This window comes from Nelumbo nucifera, chromosome 7 (assembly GCF_055504915.1).
Source record: "Nelumbo nucifera cultivar China Antique chromosome 7, China Antique-T2T, whole genome shotgun sequence".
NCBI classification, from domain to species: Eukaryota; Viridiplantae; Streptophyta; class Magnoliopsida; order Proteales; family Nelumbonaceae; genus Nelumbo; species Nelumbo nucifera.
Window position 1 is genome coordinate 13,726,324 of NC_142655.1, and position 12,582 is coordinate 13,738,905.

At 39.5% G+C, this 12,582-nt stretch overlaps 1 protein-coding gene across 3 annotated transcripts in view; it reads right to left on the minus strand.

Annotated features, from left to right (window-relative positions):
* Positions 1–12,047, minus strand: part of ALA2 (aminophospholipid ATPase 2) — a 93,636-nt gene extending 81,589 nt beyond the window's left edge. For 2 of the 3 annotated variants that reach the window (XR_737620.2, XM_010278345.3), the window contains exons 1-4: positions 11,882–12,047; positions 11,536–11,768; positions 9,063–9,276; positions 6,490–6,606 (exon numbers count right to left, since the gene is read on the minus strand). Coding sequence is in view for 2 of the 3 variants with exons in the window: in XM_010278345.3 (XP_010276647.1) it covers positions 6,490–6,606; positions 9,063–9,276; positions 11,536–11,660 (456 nt within the window). In the remaining variant the exon portion in view is untranslated. Of the gene's footprint in view, positions 1–6,489; positions 6,607–9,062; positions 9,277–11,535; positions 11,776–11,881 lie in introns of all 3 variants that reach the window. The other variant, XM_010278346.3, reaches the window with a different exon arrangement.
* Between the last annotated feature and the right edge of the window lie 535 nt (positions 12,048–12,582).

Below are 12,582 nucleotides of genomic sequence, written 5' to 3' on the forward strand. Positions count from 1 at the left end.
TCCTTCTTCAACCACTCGATAATTTTGAGTCCCCTCAATTACTAGCTTTAGAATGTTCATCTCTCTATCCCTTTGAAGACCTTTCAGCACAGCCATTATTTCAGTTCTCGAAAAATCTCCAACACCAATCAATCCCGAGTAGACAGCAATGATTCTTCCTTCGAAAACCACTTTCTAATCAACAACAACATCCTTCGAAAACCACATAGAGAAACTATAAGAGTGGAGGGGAAACCACCAGGGACAAATAAACTGAATCTAAACTTCGATGGGAGTTCCTTTGGCAACCCAGGAAGAGCAGGAGTAGGGGGAGTCTTTCAAGACCATCATGGAGTGGTGTTGTCCTTGTTCTCAGGACTAATCGAGTTTGCAGACTCGACCCAAGCTGAACCAAAGGCTCTATGGCAAGGACTGAAGCTTGCAGAACAGCTGGGGGCAAGAGAGCTGGAAATTGAAGGAGACTCACTTCTGATTATAACATGGGCAAAGCAAATTGAGTCAGCACCTTGGAAGCTAAGATCTATATATATATATATATTAAAACGGGAAGGGTTGGGGTCTAGGCAACGTGGTCCTTTTTACGTGTAGGAAATGGTATCTGCACGTAAATTTATTTGAAGCGTGCCAATTTTTCTCAAATGAAGGCCTATAGCGAGAGGTTGCATATGCTTTTTGTCATTTTGTAACAGTAGTGATGCATTCATGCCGGCAGCACCCATCTGCTCTGCTTTCTGAAGCACGTGGTGGCAGACATTGCCGGTTGCAGAGGCGGAGTAAATTGCCAACGCTCTGCCTCAACTGGAGCAAAGAGCAAGGTGGACGAGAGACAAAGTGATGTTGGTTCCGCAGCAGAATCGGCAGAGAGAGTGGTCGGACGCTCCAAGTGTGCCATGGCATAAATTAAATCTGAGAAGGAAGAAGTCTGTGGCTGCAAGCTTCCTTCAACAGCTGAGGAAGCGAATAGGCTTGCAAATACACTGCTGCTGCTGCCGCCATTGATGCTAGAGTTGTTGCTGCTGCTGCTTCCGTCTAAGCAGGTGGCTGATGGGGCATGATTTAAATAATGCTGGGATTTTCCTGCACCTCCGGCAACTCTAAAACATGACACTAAAAAGAAAAGAAAAGAAACTGAGTTGCCGCTTATCCTAGAGGAAGGAAGAAAGGGAGATAAAAGAAAGCAAGCTTTTCTTTCACTTCTTTTCCTTTATTTTTTTTTTTAAGAAAAAGGGTCGAACAAAAAGGAGAGCCAATCATAGCCTCCTTTCTTTCAATCCCCATTCCTTATGTGTTGCAATCTTTGGAATTTCTTTATCAATTGCAGAGATTGAATCACCCGTCCGGAACTCGAAATCCTCCGGAAAGTTTTATCAGAACTTTACCAGAAAGCCCCTCCACTCCCTTCTCTCTCTATATCTCGAATAGTTGTAACCGGTAAGTTGTTCATCTTGATGATCTAATCTTTTTTTTTTCAGGTTAGCTGTTCTAATCTAATCTCCAGATCTCTGAAAGAAAACAAGACCAATATAAGACAAAATATGCAAAAATCCAAAAACCAAACTCAAGAAGCAAGAGGGGATTTTTTTATCTTTTTCATATTTTGAAGGGTAAACTATAGAAACCTCCCCTTGGCTTTCTGAGAATCATATGAACCTTCCCTATATTTTGACTGTAACAAAAACATCCCTTAATTTTGAAGAAAGGTGCAAATATCTCCCTTTGTTTGACTTGTCAATAATTGAGATGTTAAAATTACTTAAATGCCCTTATTACCATTAAGCATTGTCCTATCCAATTTAAAATTTCAACAACAAAAAGAAATGAAAGGGTAACTTGGGTTGAGCAACCTCATTGCCATGTTTGCAAATCCATTCCCATCTCCCTTATCCCTAATCCCCATCCCCATCGCTCCCAAGAATCTTACACCAACCTAATTGAAACGAGGATCTGAAACAACAATATCTCTAAAGCTACTCACCGCCGAGCTTTAAGAGGTGTGGAAGAAGGGCACTTGCCCCTCGCTAAGACCAGATGGAAAGATGGTAATATGGTTCCTGTACGTGTCAACATTATCAGCAGGGAGTGTAACTCCCGTGCTCAGCACGGGTTACTCCGCTAGTTCACCTTTAAAACAGATTGACCAACTTGCAAAGAGATTCAACTCTTCTTTCAATTAGGTTAAAAGGGAAGCTAATGGGTTGGCAGATGTATTAGCCAAACAGGGAGCTAATAGACCATCCTTATTTTGGGCAGTATTGTAAACTACTTTGATATTGAAAAGTATTGTATCTTAATTTCAGATTTAAATCAATAAATGATTTTCTTTTCTGATCAAAAAATAAAAAAAAAAGCAATTTTCCAATTCCTCACCAAATAATCTGCAAGGATTCCTTCAAAAAGATCAAGATACTTCACCTAGTGGATCACCTTAATTTTAATGATTTCAATTAGGGAATCCCTACTTCTCTCCTTACCAAGAAAGATCCTCTGATTCTTTTCTTCCTATGTTGTCCAACAAACAGCCGCCCTTGTACATCTCCATAAATATCTTCCCCTCTTCTTCGGCCAACTAACAAAGATAGAGGAAAACAAGCACCTACACCCAAACAAAGAGAGAAACCATTCCCATATTGACAAAATAAAAGGACAGGAGATTAATAAGTGGTAGCAAGACTCACCAGCAACCTTACAAAGAAAACACTAGTTAGGGGATAAGAACCAATTTGGTCTTTTTCTTTGAAGCAAATTGGAAGTGTTAATTCTCTCCAAATAGGCTTCCCAACAAAAAGCACCCACACGAGGTGGGATAGGCCTGCTCCAAACCTTCCTAATAGGAAAAGATGTCCCAAGACTATCCCCTAGATGAACTAAGTCTGAAAAGAAAGAGGCGCAAGAGAATGACCCAAAAGAAGTAATAGTCCAAATTCAGCTGTCCCTTTTAATGGGATCCAAAAAAAACTCCAACCAACCTTTGGTGAATAGATACAACAACACTCATTTCCAACTCATGAAGCCCTCTCCTGAATCCCAAGACCCAGCCAAACCCAAACAATGGATTAAAAGGCACAATTAAAGAAGAAATAGGCTCACCCTTATGATTAAAAATGGCATAAAGAGAGGGAAATTGCTCCTTCAAAAGAGAATTATCCTACCACACATGATCCCAAAATTTGACTAAATTTCTAGAACAAGGATTATACCTAACAAATGGCAAGAAGGATGGTAAAATTGCACAAATGGACTTCTAGGGAGAAGCTCTAGATGCCCTAACCATAATCCGGGAATCCCAGCCATCAGCTACAAGCCCACGAATACTGATGATAACTTTTGCCTACAGCTTGTCTCTATCCTTAGCTAATCTCTACAACCATTTCCCTAACAAGCAACATTCCTCTCACCTATATGTTCCCTAACCCTAACCCACCAAGCTTCGTCTTCCCTTACAAATTCCCCTTCTTCTTGTAAATCCTTACTAGCCTGCTCATTTCTTCTGGGCCCATCCAGAGTGGGTAGGAGGTCTAGAGCATCTGCATAAGCATTAGATAACTCATTAGTACCCAAAAGGAAATTCACATTGTTACATGGCTAACCTGGAGGAAAAGAGATGAATTGAGGAGTCTCCTGAATTGTTTCTCTTTCTTGTTCTGGAGTGTTGCTAAAATCGCCCCCATTAATAGCCTAAAATTCATAGAAAGAATCCAAGGAAACATCATTATTCACAATTTGATCAACTACCAATCTTTCCACCCTTACCAAAACCTGAATACATTTATCTTGGCTCAACCCTTCTTCCACCCTGCCACTGTCCCTGATCTGTTAGCAATTCTCCATCTTCTGAACGCTTGTGTTTTCCCTGCTTCACTTGGGACAAATTATTGCCATCTACTTCCTCTCTGTGTGGTTTTTCCTGTTCTCTCTCTCATTTGCGCCTGTTTCTCTTTCAGCCACCTAGCCTTCTTCGCTAAAGAGCTCAGCCAAGTAAAATTTTTCATCTTGCTCGACACTAATACAAATCATCACATCCATGCCTTCGGTACTAGATTCATCATCTGAGCTGCTATCCTCTTCCTCTTCTTCTAAATGAATCCAACCCAAATCACTTGTCTCCTCGTTGTAGTCCTCCTCTTCCTCTTCGACACTAATACAAATCATCACTTGTCTCCAATATAACCCCTATGCATCCTCTTTTTCCCCCCTTCCTGGTTAACCCAGAGGAGGACAATGATACATCTATCATCTCCCGCTGGTCAAACATAAGGCCCAATGACATGCTTACTTAAACTCTCATGTAACCCAAAAATAAAGCCCAGTACGACCTCATTTCCTTCCTTTGATTCAATTCTTTCTTTTTTCCATCAGTCCAATTGCGTGTTGTGATCTCACCTTCCAATTCCACTTATTTTGCCCTTTCACCACTTCAACAAAACAAGCCATCCCATCCATGCAATTAATTTCAAAAAAAATTCAAATTCTTTTCCTCTTTTGTAAGATTAGCAACTTTTAATTCTCCTTGTGCCCGTTCGTCTACCTCCTTTAATCCTTTCCCCTTTTCACCATCTCAACCAGCTCCTTTTGTGCCACATAGCTTCCACAAGACCATGTCAACTTTGTCTTCAACCTTCCTCCTCCCTAACCACAAAGGCGCTTCAACTTCTAAAGCCACCCAAAGTTTCCTCCATCTTCCTTCTGCCAAAAGATTAAGAGCTCGAGGGACTCTCTTAGGGTTAGCACCTACAATTTTATTTCTCACTGGATGCAGGTCAAGGGTTACCTCCACACACAACAGCAATTTTGTCAAGAACATGCTCCACCTACAAGTTGAAAGGAAGTCCAAAAACCTTCAGGATCATACTCCCCTCAAGGGATTTCACTGTTACTAGTCCCTCTTTGTTTCCAAAGTAATGAAATCCACTTCAAACACCCCTAAATCGAGAACAGCTTTGTTGCCTTCAAAAGGAATTAGTCAGCTGTCTCCTTGGTTTGTATGTTGTTCATGATATCATCTAAAACCACTTTCTAGTCACTCCCTCTGTTCTTAGAAGGCACAACCATCTTTTCACTCCAGTCCTCTTTACTACATCCTAACACAAGTTTTGAAACAGTTGCAAAGCCACCTAATGATACGTCCGGCATTTCTTTCTTCTGCTTATCCTGCTCTTGCAGAACCTGGGTGTTCTTTTATTCCAGCATCTGTCTTCATACTCCTCCCAAAACCTCAGCAACTGCCACCCACCTATTTCTCCCTTCCTTCTGGCATGGACAACCCACTTCCTTCCGTTTCCAAATGTCTCTATTAGCATCAAGAAAAAAAGCTTTGTCATTTACTTTTTTTCTCTATTATGTACCACTTTCCATCTCTTCTCAACCCGCTTCTCCATCCCAGGGTTTTTACCACTTGGACAGCAACATCAACAAATCCTTTAAACCAACTAGCAGCATCTTGAACCAAGAAAATTGTGGATTTCATATCTTCTCTTAACTTTTTTTATCAGTAGAGAAGAAGATATAATTCAACGAGTGAATTTTAGTACATTTGGTTCAGATATTACAACCACCCAAATGCATAAGATTTACATCAGTGGCCAAAATAGCTGATGTCTATTAACCCCTTGTTTTGCTACTGAATCCGCCATCCCATCTGCAGTTCTTCTGGGCCTGCCCATAAGAAAATTGTGGATTTCATATCTTCTCTCAACTTTTTTTATCAGTAGAGAAGAAGATATAATTCAACGAGTGAATTTTAGTACATTTGGTTCAGATATTACAACCATCCAAATGCATAAGATTTACATCAGTGGCCAAAATAGCTGATGTCTATTAACCCCTTGTTTTGCTACTGAATCCGCCATCCCATTTGCAGTTCTTCTGGGCCTGCCCATAAGAAGGAAGTGTTTAACTCCCTTGATAAACAATCAATCTCTCTGAAGACATGCCTGTAAATCCAAGGGACTTGGTATAGACCTTTTTCCCAAGTGGTGATGATCAACTTTGAGTCCCCCTCTACTTCCAAATTTCAAATGTCTAATCGCTTTGCTAGTCTTGGGCCTTGCAGTAAGGCCATCAGGAACTTCTTAACTTCAAAGCTGCTCCTCCCTTGCTTTCTTCAAACAGGAACTTCTTTTTTTTCTACCATCACTTCCTTGATTCATTCTTCCATTTTGTTGCATACTCAAATCCTTCATCCATGACTCTCTCATTTCTCCCCTTTCGTACAAATCCCATTGCTCCATTTTACAGTTTTTTTAGTGCAAGTCATCAAATCACTCTTCCTTCTCACTCAACTAATTATGTTGTTTCATTTGAAAAACCAATATTTTTAACTTTTTATCATACTAAAGTTGTTTATCTCTAATCCCATCAAATATTTAGAAAGTGGTGTTTCTACAGGCCCTTTATTTATCAATAAGGAAATTTATAGTGTGTAGGATCTATAATAAACAAAAGCATACACCTAATAAATAGAATTGAAAAAAAAAAGTATCTCATAATTACCTCAACATAGCAAACACCTTGTTGTTCAGAAGTACCAAGTAAAACAAGATCACACGGTACTTCATCATTCTCACGAAGCCACACTATGTTACCAACATGAATGTCTTGAGCTTTAATCTAAAATAAGAAAACATCATCAGTGCAGGTAAATTCCATGTCAAATGTTTTAGTAGAATAAATTAGTAAGTCAAAGCAATTCCCATGATAAGTTAAAGCAAACCACAAAGATAAGAAGACAAAAAATAAATAAGCTCAAAAATTTTTAACTGCAACACGTCGATAACCTCAAGATGAAAAAATTGAAACTTGGTGATCAATATATAATTTTTTTAGCTTGCATCTTTGGAGACTGAGTTCTTAGACCAAAATTCACCTGATGTTAGGGTTTGGACACCCTCCCCTGATGGCTTTTTCTCTTGTGCTTCTTTAAGCTCTTAATTAACTCCACTTCTGGGGGATTGGCCTTCCCAATGAAAGAAATCCGGTCTAAACCCATCCCACCCAAAGTTCGAGCTCTTTGTTAGGAAGTATTTCTTGGCAAGGTTAACACCAGTGACATGCTACATAAAAGGAGGCCAAATACTTGCCTATCTCCTCACATGTGCACGCTCTGTAAGGCCTGTGGAGAATCCATTTCCCACTTATTAATCTCCTGTCTTTTTGTGTCCTGTATTGGGAATACTTTTGTTTCCTATTTGGTTGCAGATGGGCCCCTCCACAAGAAGTGGTAAGCTTATTCAACCCCAATTTCCCAAGGCTCAAGGAAAAAAGAGGAAAGATCATGTGGAGGACTGTGAGAGCTGCTGTGGTGTGGACAATTTGAGAAGAAAGAAACAATAGAATTTTTAATGAAAAGAGAAGATTAAAGGAGGAACTGTTGGAAGCTATCATGCTCCGAGCTGCACACTAGGTAAAAACTTTGGAGACTTTCAGAATCTTTTCAACCATTGATATTATCAGAGCCTGCCCTAAAGTTGCACAAACTGGAACCCACCCTAAAGAGGTAAGATAAGATTGGAGACCACCAACTGAAAGTAGGCTGAAACTGAACTTCGATGGTAGCTCCCTGGGTAACCCGGGAAGAGCAGATATTGGGGGAGTGATTAGAAACCACCAAGGCCTGGTGGTTGTGTTGTATTCAGGTCCAGCAGGTATAGGAGATTCAATCATGGCAGAAACCATGGCACTGCTACAAGGGTTGAGATTAGCACAACAACATGGCCTCAGAAATGTGGATGTTGAAGGTGATTCACAGTTAGTAATACATTGGGCAAAGCACCTCAAAGAAGCACCAAGGAAATACAGACATGCGTTTAGAGAGATTGATATGATTGCTAAGAACTTGAATACAAGCTTCAGCTGGGTGAGAAGAACTGCAAACAGGGTAGCAGATACATTAGCTAAACAGGGATGGACAAAGTATTTTCTGGGCATACTTGTATTGGTACTGAGGGGTTTTGGATTTTTCCAACAGATGTATTAAGTTTAAATCTTTAATTATGAATGAAATAGTTGGGATTAAGGCTCAGTTGAGTGACCAAAATAAAGCCAAAGTGTCAAGTAAGAACAGAATTTGTATAATTGTACAACCATAACAAATTACATCATAATGACCCCGGACTGACTAGTTCAGTTTACAGCACTCATAATACCGTCACTAAACTTTTAGAAAAAAATGGATGAAAAGAGAGTAGTATAGGAATTTGTCATCAAGAAGCCAACTAATAATTCCAAGTTTCCAACTAGGAATTGCCAAAGCCAATCAGGCCTTTAAGGTGCATTCTGTGGATGATATAACAAGAGCAATGGTGAGAAGTGGCAGACTCCTCTTTGTTTAAAGACAATATCACAAAAGTAGTAATAGAGTAGAATTGTTCAGTAAATAATAAAGTGAAGCTGAATTTTGATGGAAGCTCAGTTGGCATTCCAGGTCCTTTAGGGATTGTGGGTGTGTTAGGGATGTGCAAAAGGTAAGGTGGTGGCACTATCTTCAGGCCTGATTGGCTTTGGAGATTCCTTAAAGGCTGAAGAAATGGAGCCACTACAAGGCCTGAGGCTAGCTAAACAATCCAGATTGCAAAATGTAGATGTAGAAGGGGATTCAAATTGGTTATCTCTTGGATGACCAGCAATAACTCAGGAGCATGGATATACGGGAAACATTAAGGCAAATTGAGAAGCTAGTGGTGGAAATAGGAGCCACTTTCAGAGGGTTAAGAGAACTGCTAATGGGATGGTTGGTTCTTTAGCCAAACAAGGGGTCTATAGGGAACAACTTTTTTTGGGCAGAGCTGTAAAAGGAATGCAAAACAAAATATAAGGGTGGTTGGGTATCAATTCTCATCTATGATTGTAATCCTTAAATTAGTAGTTTTAATAAAATTTCTTGTTACTGATAAAAAAAAATAATATTTTTCATATACAGATATTGGCCATACAGGTATGAGATTAGATAAAAAAAGAAATTGCATGTATACCAACTTCATAAATCCAATTTAAGTAGCAACTTCTTTCTATCAAAATTATTGAGAAAGAAAAACCATGCAAGAGAAAATAATAGAATGCTTTCATACATGTCTTTTGATGCCTTGCTTAACAACCCATACTTCTCTCTCATTTGCTTTCTTGTCTGATAGATATCTATTGTAGTCATCCCAAGCCTCTTTTGATGCTGAGACTGCAAAGATAAAGATAAGTGGACCCCACGTACTAGCAGGATTTACTGGAGTAATAAGGGGCCATAGTTGAAGGCATGCAATCAGCAAAAAATATTGGTTCATGAACCGACTGGAACATGAAACAAATTTGGTTAGAGAAAACCCAAGCAAACATTAGAGCAATATTTGGAATAACGGAATAATAACTCATTGAAGAAGCAAATAAAAATACTTGATGACACTTAAATCAGGAAAAACTAGGATATCAAATTCCATATGAAATATATTTGGTAAGTAAAAGAAAGAAAATTACATGTTAAAAGTATAAATGGGAACAAGTCAGCAAATTGCAAAAGAGAAATTAGCTTCCAAGTTCCAAATGTTTCATAATCAAGCTAGGTAGGCCAGTTCTCCCTTCTTCCACGTCAAATTATATTTGAAGTTTCAATTCCCCCAAACCAATCCCTAAATAAGTACAAGTTTTTATAACTCCAGTGAAAGATACCAAAGGTGCCCTCTCTAATGTCCCAAGCTGACTCAAAATGTGCAGGTCAACAGGTATAGACTTTAGCATAAATGGATGGCTCAAAACAACATCTTACACGTTCAAGTCATGTGCTGGCCTCAACAGGGAATTTGGGATGCCTTGTAAATTGGAACCAGGGTTATAAATAAGAGTTAGGTGGTTGTTTTAAAAAGGCATGTGATTAATACCGTGCAAGATGCTGCAGGAACTCCCAGGTGGTCATTTCCTGGACAAGATGCAATAATCAAATACCTTGGATCTACATGCATAACTTTAGGGAAATTGAAAGCCTATCACGAGAGCTAATTATTGTTTTTAAGTGGGTGAGAAGAACTGCAATTTGGATGGGGGATGCTCTGGCAAAACAAGGGGTTAATAGGCAACAAATGTTTTGGGCAAAATGTAACTCATTTTATATTATGGGATGGCTGAATTTTCCTAGCTTGTTGTAGTCTTTTAATTTGCATAATTAATAAATCTTCTTTACTGATAAAAAAATAACATTGATAAAGAGTGTCTTGTCTAATCTTCCAGTGAACTATCTGCCATTGCTTAAAATTCCAGAATTGGTGGCAAAGGCAATAGAAAAAATGGAAAGAGGAGAAGAAATACCATTTAGTACAATGGTAATGGTTGTGTAGGGATAAGAAAGATTATGGACTTGGGATAAGAAGGATAAGACTTTTTAATAAGACTCTCTTGGGGATGTGGCCATGGAGGTTTGGAGAGGAAAGAAACTCTCTATGGAGGAAGGTGGTGGCTTCCAACTTCCAAGTATGGGGTGATGGAATTTGGGTGCCGGGTGGGATAGAAAGGAAATTAAGACATCATATGGGATTTGTGTGTAGATAGAAGGAACCATGAGCTTCCAATTGGCATTTCTGAACTTTGTTTCATTCAAGGTGGGAGATGGAAGGAGCATTAGATTCTAGGAGGATGATTGATCAGGTGTTGGGTACATGTCCTGTCTGGGTATATGCTCTTGGGATCAAACCTGGTGCAATGGATAGCTACAACGATCTAATGGTTGTCAATAAAAAAGGCCATTACCAACAGTTGCCAATAGATGAAACTAAAAACATGGTATGGATTTTTAAGTATTCTTGCCGTTGGATTAGTCCAACTTATCTTTGTTATTGATAATAAATAGCTTGGTGTTAATAAAGATAATAAAGGATTTGGGGAGACTATACAATATTGGGGATCTTTTTTTTAGAAAAGATGAAGTAAAGTTTTCATTAATAAAGAGAAAATCCCTGTACAACTAGAGGCTATACACCAGGAACTTACAACCCAAAAAAAGGCAACATTGGGGATCTTATTTTGGAATGGTTCAACCAGAATTTGAAGATGGGGAGACAATGTTATTTGGTAGGGGGTTTTGGCCTGTGATTTGGTGCAGGTTGAATGCTGTAGAAAGTCAGAAGGGAATCCAAAAGAGACATGGTTTAACATAGTACGAAAAGATATGGCAAATTATGGCCTTAAAAAATGTTTGCATTGGGGATAAAAGCTTTTGATGGATCATTAGCTATCGCAGTGTAAACAGGGAGTCTCTGTAGACAAAAATTCTTATGTGATTATATTTTTCTGTTATTCACTCTAGCAATATAGTAGTCAATGAAGGCATACAATCTAAAATGTCGAAATAAAATTACCGAAGGAAAAGAGAATACTAACACAATGAACGTGAAAAGTATCTCTACGCATGTTATGATGAATTTTAGGTAAAACATTACTGCTCTAGGGATTAAAGAAGAGACTACAACTGTATTTCATCCAACTCCTCCTATCAATTGTTTTAACCTTCAATAGAAAAAATAATAATAATAAGACAGAGAAAACCATCAATTCAACAATCACCTGAACTGTTCCCATAGATTTTTCGGAAGGAAATTCAGTACAGTATATTTTCTGTTTGATATGCGGTTGTCACAGTAAAGGTCTTCAGATAAATCATTGTCGTTGATGTAAACACAACGTTTCATTTTTTTATTCAGACGATTTGATCAAATGTCCCTTTCAAGTTTACAACCGCATCCAGAAAAAAAGGAGATGGCGTCGACCAAACGCATCATCGTAGAATGTGTCCTACCCTGAAATCTTGATATCAGAATTCCAGGTTCTCATTTCATCCATGAAAAACGCAACCTGACATCAACTTACGAGCTTTACTGATTGAGTATTGCTAAAATCTCAGAATTCTTACCTTTCAGGCCTCCTTCGTTCCGCCAAAGTGTTGTAACAATGGAACCTTTCACCATCCGGCGAACAGATCTGGCGATCAGGGACCGTCGCTGGGTTCCGCCGTGGTTGTGGAGGTCAGGTAGCGAGAGGTTGAAGAAGACCACTCGCTGACCCTCTCCCTTATATGTGCATCTCACGTGACTTTGTCAATGAGACAGGGATGAATCGGCAATCCCGAGCTGATGCATGGCCGGACCTGAACCAAAATATTCGCCCCGAAATTGGGCCACTCTGACCCGTTCCTTCCTTTACGGCTTTACCTACCCCACCTTTTCATTCAAACCAAACACAGCCAAAACTCAAAAGGTACTGTGCGGTTTGCGCCCGTTTGCGTTTTGAAGGGCCAGGTGGGCCCCACACGGACAGCCCATGAGGCCATGAGCCATGTTTGGTGAAGAAACTGGAGGGCCCAAGGGCACGGCCCATGTGCTTCAAGCTTGTTTGAATAGCTTATCCGAAATGCTTCAAATCAGTCGAGTACACTGTACACGTTTGGGATAGCTAAAGCATAGTGACTTCTGAGTTCTGGCTTTCTAAGGTGGGCCTAGTTCATCACACGGACAGCCTCTAAGCTATGAAAAATTTAGAGAGCCCAAATCAACTTAATCAATCATTTGAGATGTTTTCCGCTTCAACCTCTTTGAACACCTTTGCTATAGCACT